The sequence below is a fragment of the Gossypium hirsutum genome, chromosome A11 (assembly GCF_007990345.1).
Source record: "Gossypium hirsutum isolate 1008001.06 chromosome A11, Gossypium_hirsutum_v2.1, whole genome shotgun sequence".
In the NCBI taxonomy this organism is placed as follows: Eukaryota; Viridiplantae; Streptophyta; class Magnoliopsida; order Malvales; family Malvaceae; genus Gossypium; species Gossypium hirsutum.
The window spans coordinates 18,774,974-18,790,360 of NC_053434.1; the positions used below are offsets into that span (position 1 = coordinate 18,774,974).

General features: G+C 32.3%; 2 protein-coding genes across 3 annotated transcripts; both read left to right on the forward strand.

Annotated features, from left to right (window-relative positions):
* Positions 1-340: 340 nt before the first annotated feature.
* LOC107924533 (splicing factor ESS-2 homolog) lies at positions 341-2,142 on the forward strand. The gene has a single exon (XM_041081293.1). The coding sequence runs from the start codon at positions 442-444 to the stop codon at positions 1,975-1,977; it is 1,536 nt and encodes a 511-aa protein (XP_040937227.1). The 5' UTR covers positions 341-441; the 3' UTR covers positions 1,978-2,142.
* A 7,206-nt stretch (positions 2,143-9,348) lies between these two features.
* LOC107922690 (probable serine/threonine-protein kinase WNK11) lies at positions 9,349-12,581 on the forward strand. 2 transcript variants are annotated; one of them, XM_016852819.2, is made up of 4 exons: positions 9,349-9,716; positions 10,473-10,512; positions 10,784-11,287; positions 11,905-12,581. In XM_016852819.2, exons 3-4 carry the CDS (start codon positions 10,784-10,786, stop codon positions 12,292-12,294), a joined length of 894 nt encoding a protein of 297 aa, XP_016708308.1. In that variant the 5' UTR covers positions 9,349-9,716; positions 10,473-10,512; the 3' UTR covers positions 12,295-12,581. The 2 variants fall into 2 exon arrangements, with proteins under 2 accessions (XP_016708308.1, XP_016708306.1); XM_016852817.2 differs by lacking the exons at positions 9,349-9,716; positions 10,473-10,512 and adding an exon at positions 10,064-10,294.
* Positions 12,582-15,387: the final 2,806 nt, after the last annotated feature.

A 15,387-nucleotide genomic window follows, 5' to 3' on the forward strand; every position in this document is an offset into this window, starting at 1 on the left:
ATTCAATGAAAGAGATTATATATAATATAGATATTTCTTATTGTACCGTATTTTCATGTTATTTCCTCATTCATTGTATTTTTTCGTAAAATATTTATGCGACAAATTTTACACAATGTAATATTTGTAACCCCTAATAAATTTTATGTGTAAATATTATAATATATTTTTGCATATTAATAGTTTATTTTACATAAATTTTGATACCCCCATGTATTCATTTTATCTGAAATAATATTTTAATTATTTGTAATTTGTATAATATTATAAAAATTAATTAAATTAAAATTTAAAAACCGAAACGTATTTAAAAATGAAATTATATTTTACAGAAGGAAGCCAGCGACGCATTCTGCTGTATAAATAAAAGATAAGAGATAAAACAATGGAATCCCTAAAACCAAATTTCAATTTCTCTGAAAACCCTATTTCTGAGACACGATGCTTCGATCTCCAGGCCACTCTCCCCGTCACGTTTCGTCACCGTCTCCGTCTCCATATTCTGACAACGCTCTTCGATTTCCTACCTCTTCTTCCTCAATCACCCCAAGTGGTCCTACCAAGAAACGCTCCCGCGTCCTCGACGAAGATTCCTACGTCGCCGCCATCGAGAAGATCGTCGAACGCGATTTCTTCCCCGATATTTCCAAGCTCCGAGACCGACTTGATTGGCTAGAAGCCGTCAAGACCGGCGATCCGATTCAAATCCGTGATGCCCAATTGAAGATCATCGAGCGCCGCGGCAAAAAGGTAAATAATGCAAATTCCGAGGGTAGAGGCCTAACGCAAACCCCTGGTTCTACTTTTACGAGGAATTTTACTCCTTTTGATGGAATTGATGGCAAAACCCCCCAAACCCCAAGTGTTTTAGGTAGGGGATTATCCGGTGAGGGTGATTGTAGGGAAAGCGAGGAAGAGGTTGATACGAATTTGTCCTTAGATGAGTTTTTTAGGAGGTATACGAGCGAGGATAACGATAGTTTTTCTAAGATTTTAGAGAAGGTTAACAGGAAGAAGAAAGAGAAGTATGGGTATTTAACCCAGAGCGAAAATACGGAGGGGGATGTTGAATTAATCGAGGATGTGAATAGGGATAGGATCACTGATGGATATGGAACGTCTGATCAGCCAACGAGCACATTGGAAGGGTGGAAATATACGGCCAAGAATTTACTGATGTATCATCCTGCTGATCGGGGTGAGGCCCCGTTGACTGAGGAGGAACGAGCAATAAGATTGAAGGGTTTGACAAAGGAGATAAATCGTGGTAACACACGATTTCATGGTAAAGTGATGGATTCTAGGCCAAGAGATGATGGATCCGTGGAGGTGTTATATACTCCTGTTGCCGGTGCGACTCCAATGCCTATGTCAGGTAGGGATCAGGATAAGGGCAAAAAGTATGATTTGGAGGATTTGAGGAAGACCCCAAATCAGTTTTATGTCGAATCTGGGAAGAAAGCCGAGAATGGTTATAGTTTTGTAAGAACACCATCACCTGCACCAGGTGTCGATGAATCCCCCTTTATTACGTGGGGTGAAATCGAAGGGACACCTTTGAGGTTGGAAGCTGAGGATACACCAATTGATATTGGTGGTAGCGGTGATGGGCCTCATTTTAAGATTCCTTGTCCTCCTGCCAGAGATGTGAAGGCACACTCCTTATCAAGGGATGCAGCTCGGAGATTGAGAGAGAGGTCAAAGATGTTTAAGAAGCCACCGTTGCCCTCACCTTATAGAGGGGGTAGTGCTAGTCCAAGTGTACGTACGCTTTCCCCTGCTGCCCAGAAATTTGTAAGAAGTGCAATTGCAAAGTCCTCTTCATCAGTGGATGAAACTCTTCGTGCCAGTTATCGAGGTGCAAGCCCTGGGGTGTCTACTCCTAAAAGCGTAAGAAGTGTTTCAAGGTTTGGAAGGGATGGCAGCATGAATTCCAGATCACCTTCTGTAAGGGAGGGTTCTAATCCTCCATGGTAATAGTTGTCTTAAAGTACCAATGGTATTATAGTTTGATGCTACTGACTTGTTTGTACCCATTTGTGTTTAAACGGTAGATGTATGTACTACCATTTCAGGGTTTTTTATCATCTTAGTTTTGGTTTTTTTCTTTTTCTTTTAATGAAAATATAAGACATTCAAATATGAAATGTGCTCCATTTTGTTACATAAAATCTTATTATCTGGCATTGACTTGGATGATTATAATCCATAAAGCTCTCTGATTGTTGGGATATATATTAGGAAATGGGATAGGATGGCTCCGTTACTGCCCATGGCAAAGGGTATAAAGATGAAAGTACCTATATGCTCTGCATGATTTTGTTCTGTAAGATTAGAATAGCATCTAATGCGACATAAGTCTATTTGAGAATCTCAAAAGATTGATGTATCACTTGACCCTTTTGTATGAAGAGATGAATGAGGCACTTTCTGGGCTAAGCACAACTGTTCAGAGAGGTAGTGAATTCGGACCCAATGTTTTACATAGCTGGGAGGACAGCTATTGACTACTATAAATAGTGTTAATGTCAAAAGTGATTGAAGGTCTGGATGTAACGAGATCATGGTTTTAGGTTTCTGATGCTCTGCAAGGAACCACCACTATCTTCTGACGGTGATGCAGAATTGGCATTGTGTTTAGAACTTAGAAGAGCATATAGAGGAAGGGAATGAGATATCCCTAAATGGTACTTGAACCAATGTCTGCATAGCTAAAGCAGCAGTTAACTAGTAATGGATATGGGAATGGCAGGCTAGTATATTTGATAGGAGAGGAGCCCGTGAGGTAGATCAGGAGCGATGCATCCTTCTCTGGTTTAAATTACAAATATATTTTCTTACCCATACTGATATTTGAATTATATTTTTTAGTTAAATTATCCTAGCATTTAGGAAAAAAAATCTTTTAATCAAACACGTTACACTTTTAAATTAAATTTAAAATAAAAAAATAGAATTTAATTAAATTATATAATTTAATTAAATTTAAACTTCTCAATTTTTCATTCTCTATTTTCACGATTCTTTCTTCTTATATGATGCACTTTTTCTTTAACAGTTCGATAACTAATTCAAAAAAATTAATTAATAACGAAAATGATTTAGGAGAAAAATTATTTACGAAAATGAACTATTTTCAACCGTATCCAACTGTGTTGCTACTATATTAGGCGGCATCAACTTGCTTTTCCCTCAATCATGCTTTAATCATTACTTAACACATTAATGTTATCGGATTGAAGTGTTGTTATATAAAACGTTTAAGGACTTGATTAAGCAATTATCCTTTTTAGATTGGCCGAAAAAGGAATGTGGTCGAACCAAATTAAATGGTTTTCAACCTTTGATCTATTTGTATGTTAGGTTTGTCTCTTTTTAAAGTTAAAAATATCCCTTAAAAATATATGAATAATAAAAATAAATCCTTTTTATTTTTTTATTTTTCTAAAATAAATTAAATTAAAAAAATATATAAAATTCTTATTTAAAATTATCCAAATATATCCCAAAAAAATTTCTTCAAATTTATCTAACTTTAAACATTCAATTTATTCCCTAGCATATTTGAATTTAAAAATAAATAAATAATGAGAAGAGTTTATTTTTCAATTTATTACCTAGCATATTTGAATTTAGATAAATTGAAAATAAAAAAATGTCTAATTTAGATAAAATAGACATAGTGGCAGAACGGTTGAAAACAATCTATTTTCGTTAATAATTTATTTCCCAATTTATTTTCATAATTAAATGATTTTTTATATTATTTATATAAAAAAGTCATTTTCTTTGCAATCCTCTTATTATTATTTTACTCAACTTCTTCGTATATAAATTTCATGATTTATCTAAATTTTTTAATATTATTATAGAGGTTCACTCAACATTAACTATTAGAGAAGAACGGAGAAAGTTATTTATAAGAAAAATATTACAAATATTTATAAGAAAAAAACGAATATAAATTTTTTAAAAAAGAAGAAGCTAAAGGACATAATATTTAACTTTTTTTGAATTTTTTAATTAAAATTGCCGCATGTCAAAAAAATGATAGCTTAAGAGATTTTATTTAATGGCTAAGATAATTTAGGTAACAGAATATAATTTAGGTTTCATTTTAGATAACGATAAATAATTTTAGATATAACTTGTGATAATAATAATAAAAAAAGTTGATATACCAATTTTAAAAAAAAATAGTATAATTTAGATATTAATTTGTAATTTAAGCATATTTTATTAATATATTTGGGATGGAGTGTTTTGAACAGATTTTGATAGCCTTAAGTCCCCAACGGAACATAGTGATGCTTTTCAGAATCATCTTCGAGGACCTGGATTTTTCTGGAAAAAGAAAACAGGGATGTGATCCTGGTTCTCTTTGGTTTTGAAAAAAAATGATTTTACCTCACTTTATTTTGCTTTTTCCAAAATCAATTTGGCACCAAACCCAATTTTATCGTTTTGGATTGGTTGGATCCATCAATTTTAAAATATTTTAATATATTATTTTAAAGCTTTTTTTCTCTAATTTAAATATAAAGCATTTGTTTTTTATATTATAAAATATTATAATTAATTATAAATTAACAAAAAAATAATCAAATTGATTCTAATTACGGTTTTTTGAACTTATGTGCTAGAAATTAAACCGAATTGAATATATTTAAATAATAATTGACCTAAAATCAAACCTAATTCAATAATATCTAACATTATAATTCAAATTAAATTTTATTTTACTGATGAGGCTTTAGTTTATTGGAAAAAACGGAGGTCTTGAATATTAAAGTTTAAAATCTATCATTCGTAATATATGTGGGTTTCAAAGTTTTACCATGTGCTTATGTTATGAGTGGGTTTTAGTCCGAGTTAATTAACTTTGTTTGAATTTTTATAGTTTTTAATCCATTTATGTTGTAGTTATTTAATTTTACTTATTCGAATATCTTTGTATTATGTTGTGATGTAATAATTTAATTTTACTAATTTGTAATATGAATTTATAGTTTAATGGTAGCATATCCTATATTTTTACATTTATTGAAAATTTTCCAAAAAAATTGAATTTTCTTTTCCAAATTTCACACTAAAAAGTAGTAATGGATATGGAAGTAGTGAAAGTACCTAGTAAAGGCATAATTAGAAAATTGCGAGTTTAGTTTGGTGGTGATGGGTAATTAAGTAATTTTAAAATTTACAAGGTAAAAAGGGGTGAGGATTACAAAGAAAGGGGCAAAAATCTGGTGTACTCGTCATGAATTAATTAATATGAGATTGGTCTTTTCACTAAATAGCAGAATAAAAGACAATGGATCGTTGTTTCAGCTTTGGTGTTTTTTCCAACTTTACCTTCTTTTTTCTCCCAATAACAAATCATCCTATTGATTATGTTTGTGTCATATGGCTACAATTTTAGTACGATAAAATTCGTGGTTTTAGGCTATTTTTTATATTTAAATTCGTTTAAGTAAAATTTTGAAAAAAAAAAGAAAAAACTTATATTAAATAGAAAAGTCAAAAGAGAATAACAACACATTAAGTGTTATAAATACAATTGAGTGATCATAAATAGTTGAGCTTTCCTGATCTAAAGGTACAAATAGAATTACATCAACCATTGAGATTAATACCTATTTACAATATAGTTCTAAGGTAATTAATCTCTATAAATTTTATCTTTTAGGATTTCTAATACTTATATTGGTAACTCTAGTTTTACTAGAGTATTTCATTGGATCACTGAGACTATTAGTAAGTGAGTTTTTTTCTTATATTTCACGAATCGAGCCAGTTCAAGTCGGTTAAATGAACCATATTTAATCAATTGACCTCTATAAGACATTTTGCGTATATTTGTCATGAGCTTATATACGTAAACGGTGACATATGCCTCACCTATTCTCTAGTTAATTAGTTTATTGTCTTATTTCACACTACAATTTTCATTTTCATTTTCAATTTATTTATTTATTTTGCTAAAAACTCACATCTTTTTAACAAGAAAATATATAAAACCTATTCCGCAACCTAAAATAAAAATTAAAGCCTAATGTTTGTTAGCACCAATAGTGAAATATGAGGAAAAACCAAGAAAGAAAATGGACACTTTTCCTTATTTTCTGGAAAACCCAGTTTAGGATTTTGAAGTGCTTAAAAGTAAATAAAAAACAAATGTCTTTTTTTTTTCCAACCAGAAGCAAATGTCGAAGTCCGGCTAAGGAGGAGAAAATGAGGGGTTTTTTATTTAAATAATACGAAAAAATGTGTTATTTACGAATTTCAGGTAGGAAAAATTTTATTTATGAAAATGAATTGAAAAAAGTGATGACGCTAACTTGTTAAACAACAATAAAAAACATTTTAAATTAAAAAGGATGTCGTCAACATGTCAAGCCGCACCCCTTTTTTTTACACCACTCCTACCTTTCTTTCTTTTTTAGTTTTATAATTTTATAATTTATAGTTTTCATAATTTAATTTTATTTCATAAAAATGGTTGAGTTATTTTATCTTTATAATTTTATTTTTTTAATATTTAGAATAATAACCGAGTTGATAATATATACACATTGAGAACAAAATATATTGAATTTTTTAGAAATAGAATCAATTTGATAAAATATGTAGAATATTAGGGACTGAATTTATTATTATACCAATAAAAAAAAAGTCACATTGGCATTCCGTTTAGTGACCAAATACATTTTAATGACAGAGTGACTAGAATTAGAAATTCAACTAACGAGAGTGGCGAAAATAACAAAAAAAAAAACCTTTTCGATGACCAAAATAGGAACTCGCTAAAAAACTATAGTGACTATTTAGGCAGTTTATACTAAGGTAGTATTTGGTATGATTGAGAGTGATCACTTTCTTAAAGATTTAACTAGTTGGATAGTAATTTCAATGTTTAGTATGTCAAATTTTATTTACTTTCCTTAAAATCTAACTTTTCCTTGAGAGTTATTTTCCATCAACATGAAAATGTGATTTCCATAATAAAATATGGGAAATTTACTTTCTCATGTAGTTGAAAAGTTAAAAAAGAAATTTAAAACTAAATTAACTTTATTTTATATTGATATAGGGTGTTACCCTATTAATAAATATTTAAAAAAGCTATTACCGTTTATATATTATACCGTTTACAAGAAAAAATTTTCTCCTAATTTTATTTTTTACATGTGTATTTATTCATTTGTATATAATACTATTTACATATTATATTTATTTTCTATTGTTTTTCTTTGTTTTTCTTTTTGATATATTAATTGAAAATTTAAATTTATTATAATATTTGTGAATATTTGCAAACAATAGGAAAAGAAAAAAAAAGTTTAGGTTTAGCTCTAAGATTGATTTGATTTAAGACTATTTGATCATAACCTTTTTATTTATAACATTATAAATTTATTATATCTCTTGATTATTTTATTTAAAAATCACTTTTTGGTATCTACTTGCCCAAAACAACAATGCTTTTATGAGAATTAGATCATAGGTTAAGTTTAATTCATTACAAAATTGGGACTTCTTTGAAACACTTTCACCTTTTTTGAGATTTAACGTCCTTCAATTTTAGAACAAGTGGCCTCTCAGTTGGCTTGAATAGGTTCGCAAGTATCAAATCATGAATGATCAGATAGAGAGCCACCATGAAAGGTGTGGAACAGAAGGCCACCTATGGGTACTTGTCTGGGCAAATCATCCTTAGTTCTATCACGTATCATTATTGGGGTTGGAGTATAACAATGTCAAAATTTCATTATCAAATATTTAAATTATTTCACTCTTTTTTTTTTAAGTTCATTGAAAATTATCAATTCAAATGTAATAGTATTGTGAAATGCAGGCATTTATCTGGTAGATATGCTTTAGGAAGTGGGAGGATTGGAAGAATACAAGATACAGTCGTAGGAAAATCATTAAGCCATAAGGTCGAGTACGAAATCCAATGTATCATGTTTCATAAAATCACACCCAGAAGATGAGGCAATGCCTCCATATATAGTTTATCTGATACTTTTGTAGGCTTACTTCTAACTTCTTTGATATTTCCATTTAATTGCTCACGCCTAAGGTGAGGACTGTGGAGTCTCATTGTTTCCCCGTGAAATACCAGCCTGCCTGTAAATTGTTACCACCATCAAAAGCGAATCAACAATTTTATTCTCAAAATTCAGTGGTTTAGGGTGCTATTTTGGGTGTTCCAAACGTAGGAAGCAAAAAGGCAAAAGGCAAAGGAGATGAACCTGTCATCTATACCTTGATGGAACTCCTCAAAGATCCCACAATCGTAGCCAGGTTCTGATTGGGATGTATGCATAAACTACCAAGTTGACCAAATTTAATCCTAGCAGTTGCACCGCTTTTCCATGACGTTGTTGAGATTTATAAAGTGTTATCTGACGGTGATTCGCCCACGGCTATTTCATGAATTTATAATTTTTCTCTCTTTCCTTTTTCTTCACGAGAGAAGCCAGCTTTCCACAGTAGACACCCACTTCAGCTCTACAACTCTCTGTCTCTTCTCTTTTTTGTGAACAAAATTGTGACTTTCCTTTTTCTCCACTTTATTTCACTTTTATCTTCTCACAGTATTAATTTCCCCAACCACGGAAAGCAATGGCTATATTGCTATTCAGAAGCTTCTTTTCTTGTGTAATTTGACTTTGGTTTGTACTATGTATCACTATCACCTTCATTTTATTTTATTTTATCTTGCTTTTTGAAGGCAATAGTTAGCAAAAAAGTGGGGCTTCTTTTTCCCCTTTTTTGGGTTGGAAAATTATATGAATGGTTAAGTTAATTGGTCTAACTGATTCATCTTTATCATTGGGGTGAGAAAATTTTCGTTCAAAACAAATTAATCTCATAATTTCTTTAATTCGATTCAAAATAAGCCACTTAATTGATTTATGTCACCATTTTTTTAAAATAAAAACAATTAATTCAACTCACATAATACTTAATGTTTTTATATTATTATTAAATTATGATAAATCTTAATGTTTTTTATATATAACTATGTAAATGATAAATAGAATTTTGGTTGCGACGTAAAAAGTAAATATATATTTATATTTGTAAGATTGTATTGCTAGAAATTACCCTAAGTTCAAATCCATGATTATTCTTCTAAATTATTATTATTATTGTATAAATAAAGTAGTGGGTTGGACTCTTTCAAAAACATATAGTCCCTTGGATTCTTTCATTAAATATTAGTTTTGAGATAAAATATCAAACAAAGAAAATATTTTTTTGTATGTGCCTGTAATTGTAAATGAGAATAAAAAAAGCGGCGAAAATGAGTGTTGACTGTAGACTAGTGAGTAAGGAGGGAAGGTTTCTGGTTCTCCGTAAATGGCATAACAGAAAAAGATTCGAACAGCATCCCTCCCTTGACCTTCCTTTCCCTTCGGGATTTTACCCGACGCGCGCCCAACCTTAACAACCTCCACGTCTTTCTTTTTACTTATTCGCCTTTCAGTTTCCACCACCCCGGACGCCATCGTTTCACCCTCCATTTTTTAAACATACTGCTTATGCAAAACGCGGCAACTATAAATACCTGCCTCACCCTGCACCCTCCTCAACTCCCACCTCAAAGGAAAGCAAAGCAAACGAAACTCCTCTCTCTCACCTCACTCCTTACCCAAAACAACTTTTGCTTTCACCTTGTTTAAATTTTTTTCCTCTCTTCGTCCAAGGTAATTTTCTCTCACTTTCTCTGCTCCCCCTCCCATTTTTTTGTCTTTTAACTTTATGCGTGCATCTCAAATTCCTTGTATTTTCTTAGTATTTACGTTTGATCAATCGGGAAAAAAGAAATACGTATTGGAGATGATTAAAGATGCTTCCGTGGCCTGGATCAAATTTGGACTGATTAAATCCTATCCACGAATTGGAACTATTCTAACCTTTGAATTCTTTGTAACTCTTTTCTTTCTTTTTTTGTTTACTTCCTCACGTTTCTTGCTTATAACCTGGCGTCATTCTTTTTTTTTTTTTCGAATTCCGTTTCCAACTTTGATTGCTTAATTTGCGTCTCTTTTGTTGATCTTTCTTTCTACATTTGACACAGCATTATATCTTTTTATTTTTCCTTCCTTTTTTTGTTTTAATATGCACTTGTAATCAATTATTTCAATTTTATTCTTATTTTTATTAATTATACTTCGCATGCTTCTAGAACGCCCTATGAGTTTAGGAATAAATTAGGCTGTTATTCTGCAGAAATTTTTTAATTGGTGCAAAATTCTGGATATTGAATTGAAGTAGTTCAATGGTACTAATGCTTTTTCATTGTTTCTTTTTGTTCAAGCTCTAGTCATTTCTCATTTCCGTTTCTCCAATCATATTGATTTTGTCATAAAGAAAATTTAATTGCATGTTTTTTTTACTCATATTTCAATAGAAGATTACTTTTTCCTAATCATACTGTACGTTTGATAATGCAATCTCAGTTCTGAATCAAAGAACAAAATTCACCGCTTGAATACTTTGGTATGATCAATGCCTTAACCTCAAACATGTCTCTGACACTGAATTATTGTTCCAGTTCTGTACTTCTCTGAATTACTTTGTCGTTGCTAATTGGCATGTTTTTCCCCCCTTTTAATTTACTGCTAATGTTGGATTTTGTTTCAATTTGATCAGGGTTTTTCTCATGTTTTGTTTTGCCGAGATTGAACTATTTTTGGAAAATTCTTTGTTTGGATAATAATTTTTGCAAGTATAATCTGTAAATGTTATCTCTTGTTTCTAATCTTTGAAGATGCCGGCTGCTAGCACAAATATGTCTGACCGAGAGGGAGAATCATTTGTTGAGGTTGATCCCACTGGTCGCTTTGGGCGCTATAATGATTTGCTTGGTGCGGGTGCAGTAAAGAAGGTTTACAGGGCATTTGATCAGGAGGAAGGTATAGAGGTGGCCTGGAATCAAGTGAAATTGACTAACTTCAGTGAAGACCCTGTGCTTATCAATAGGCTTCAATCCGAGGTACAGTTGCTGAGAACGTTGAAAAACAAGTATATCATTGTTTGCTACAGTGTCTGGAGGGATCGAGAACATAACACATTAAATTTTATCACTGAGGTCTGCACATCGGGAAACTTGAGATCTTACAGGAAAAAGCATCGCCACGTGTCCATTAAGGCCTTGAAGAAGTGGTCAAAGCAGGTACTTGAAGGATTGGAACATCTCCATACACATGACCCTTGCATTATTCACAGAGATCTAAATTGCAGCAACATCTTCATCAATGGGAACATTGGCCAAGTAAGTGGACTTATTCCCTTTTGATGTGTAAAACTGGCTTCCAACTTTTATGAGACATTACCTCCGCTGTCATGTTATTTCCTTGTAACTACAACTTCATAGATGATTATTTAGGCAACTAAATTGTTCTAACTTTCCAGGACTTAAAAACTGGATCCAAATTGCACTGAAGTAATCTATAACCAAAAATATTTTAGCAGCTGAAGGCTAAGGCCTTTTGGCCATGCAATCTAATTTTAAATAACCATTTTATTATTAAGCAGCTTGCTGAGTGACCTAATGATTTTTAGTTGTGTGGGGGAAAACAGATCCAAGAAAAGATGTATACGCAGGCAATGTTGGATCCATATTGTTTCCTCTAGTCATTTGAGGAAGTGACATATAGCAGAGAAGGATGTCAACTGTGGAGTTCTCTTCTTCATTTACCAGTTACCCATAGTAACTTTTAAGTAATTCTTTTAGGGATTAAGAGCAAACAAACTAATTAATATTTTCATCTGTGTTCCTAGAAGAAAGTTAAAAATTTTGAAGTGGAAGTTCCTGGATATAACGGGGAAGTTGTTGAGACATTTTGAAAGGAGAACTGCAAACTTGAATTGTTTTAATTTTATCTCCAGGTGAAAATTGGCGACCTGGGACTTGCGGCAATAGTTGGGAGAAGCCATTGTGCACATTCCATAATAGGGACACCGGAATATATGGCACCGGAGCTTTACGAGGAAGATTACACAGAGATGGTGGATATATACTCCTTTGGAATGTGCTTGCTTGAGATGGTGACAATGGAGATACCTTATAGCGAATGTGACAGTGTTGCCAAAATATACAAGAAGGTCACCTCTGGCGTGAGACCCCGAGCCTTGAACACAGTCCCAGATCCAGAAGTGAAGGCATTTATCGAGAAATGCATAGCCCAGCCAAGGGCAAGACCTTCAGCTTCTGAACTTCTCAAGGACCCCTTCTTTTCTGACCTCAAAGATGATGAGATAGAGTCAGTGTCCACTTGATGGGTTTTTGAGTGAAGTTTACTGCCTAAAAACTAGCGATTAATTTTCTTTTAAACAGTGTGCTAGTTGTAAGTGAATTCATATATGCCTTATTCCTAGTTTTAACTACTTCCCCAACTGATATCCATAAATGCTAATGTACAAATTGGTAGGCTGAACAATGATAACAGTGCATGTACCAAAAAAAAAAACAATGATAACAGTGCACTGCTGTCTTTCTTTTTTTTTTTTTTGGGTGAAAAGTGCACTGCTTTCTTTAATGCTATTTGATTTGTTGTTGTGGGTGATGCACTACTTTTATCTTAATATTTAACTTCACTTCCTCCTGTGAATACAAAGGTATGGTATATCAAGTGCCGTTAACTTGTTAAATCTGGCTTCAATGTTTAGGCAATTCCAGCAATTATAAGGCTTTGACCAAAATCATTCATGATTTTAATGGTTAGGGTTAAAGAATGGGATTTTGATATATACGAAATTTGTTAGTTAACTCCTGCATCGTCAAAGAGAAAGTTAACGAGTGAAGGCATCAAATTTCAGTATATTAGACTACATAATCATCAGTATCGAAATTAGTAATATTGTTGCCCTTTTTTAGCTAAAGCATTGGTGAATTTGGTTGTCAATCTGGTCTTACAATCAATCAAGAATGAGAGAATCAACTACATCAATGTTTACTAATTATCTCTAAATATATAATGGAACTTCCTGCCAAATCGGATCATATTAGTCTTTTGTTTTATTAAATAGATTGATTTAATTTAAATACTACTAAAAATTAAATAGGACTAAGTTAAAACAAAATTAATATTTACTATGTAAAAAGGACATCAAATTTATTTTTTTATCATTTGTATCTGAACTCCAAGTAAAATATTTCATCTACAAATCATAAAGAGCTTCTAAAATATAACTTGTTAAATAGTAAATGATATCCTTTTAAAAAATAACCGTTAATATTTGATTTGATTTTATTCTTTTTAGTAGTGCAAGTATAGTAAAAGAATTAATTTTATTCAATCGGAACGTATAAATTACATTCACCCAAGTATACACTTTGGTTACCCATTTCCCTCAATTGCTCAAAATTGATTATTTAAGTCACCTTACTGCAAACTAACTTGAGCCTTCAATTCAGTATGCCTCAAATATATTTAGGTAAATTATATTGTTAGTCAGAAGTAAATTTTCGTTTAATTTTTTTAAGGGCCAACTGTAAATTTTTTTCCTTATAAATATCAGGTCATTTTTTGTTCTTTTCACTCAAATTCAATTCTCTCTGTTCTCTCAACTCTTTCAGCTCTCTCAATTTTCTCAAGTTTTGTTCTATATTTTTTGATAAATCTGTTTAAAAATATTATAGTTTTATTTAATTACTTCGTATATTATTCTTTTCGATTAATTTTCACAAATGGAAAGCTCTCTGATTCGTTTCGACGACAAGCACACCGTCGCTCAAGCGGTAATGGTAAGATGAAATTTTAAATTTTGTTATTTTTAATTAAGTTAAATTTATTTTTTTTATTTTAAAATATTTTAAATTAATTTATTTTGTCAATATAAATAAGCGGATGATCATGTTTTGGGGAGTTCATACATAACTTTGTCAAGCAAGACGCGGGATTCTTGCACGCGTCTCGTATACTCGAGAGCTGCAAAATCGATCCTACACTCATTAGCATGTTGGTGGAAAGATGAAGGCCTGAGACATACATTTTTCGTCTTCCATGTGGCGAGTGTAAAATCACACTTGAGAACGTAGCTTTACAACTCGATTTACCGGTGGATGGCCCAATCGTCATGGGGTTAGCGGTCATTCCCGATAAAGATGATCTTTATGAGACATTTTTGGGGAAGGTGTCGAACAAGTTTCAAGGTGGTCAGATAGATATGAAGTGATTGGAAACCAATTTCAAAGATCTTCCTCTTAACACGCCCGAGGTCGTCAAAGAAAAATACGCCCGAGCATTCATCCTGAGGTTAATCAGGGGCATTCTAATGCTCGATAAATCTCAAATTTTGGTACACATAAGGTGACTACTACAACTCAGTAATGCAAACAACTGAGTTGGGGATCATCGTGTTAGCAACGTGTACTGGGAGTTGTGTTGGGCAACAGAACTGGATAAAATGTCAATCGAAGGTTGTCCACTTACGTTGTAGTCATAGGCGTGGTGGCAACTACCATTTCTACGTCCTTGAGTGAACAACCCATATACGTTCCCATTGGTGACAGGTAAAAATCATTTGATAATAATATATAGTTAGTATAGTAAATGTTGTTTGTTTATTATATGTTTGAATTAACATATCACTTGAATAAGTGGAACCATGAGCCAAGTTACATGGGACTACCGGAGCAACTTGAAGATATCCGGCTGCTGTTAGATCAACCATAAAAAATCGAGGTTAGTTATTAACTTTTCAAACCTATAATAATTACGCAATGATTTTTAAATTAAAATTTCAGACATAATAGAATTTACAATTGCACACTACAATCTGAATGGATGTTATACGTCGATTCGACTATTATAGAATGCATCTCGTCGAAATTTTTGGCCATTTGGAGTATGTAGGACGCGAAGGTGCCATTGATAGTGTACACAACGGTAGAGATGCATGAATTGGAACAAGTGATGCGATAGTTTGGGTGAAGGCAAAAATTTTTGCCACCACCGCACGACGTGGAAGCACTGAACAAGTTAGATCTATGAGGGAAGACCGACGAGAATTGGCGAGATTACAATAAGGAGTACATCGACATTTGAGATAGTAGGATGAAATTCTTACCCACCTGTATGTTGATAAGTCAAATTAAAAAGGGGTTGAAAAGTCAAAAATGGGAGGTGCAAGTGGCACCGAAAGAAAAAAAGTGATAGGCAAGTTGTTTAAAGTTGAATGGGATAATTGTAATTTTGGTCCCTAATTTTTTAGGCCATTTGCAAGTTAGTCCCTGAACCTCAACTATAAATAGGCCTAACCATTTCTCATTTCAACCATCCCAACCAATTTTTCTCTCTTAGTTTTCTCTCTTCTCCCATTTGAGAATTCTTAAGGAATTCTATTTGTTTGTAATACTTTGAAGATAGT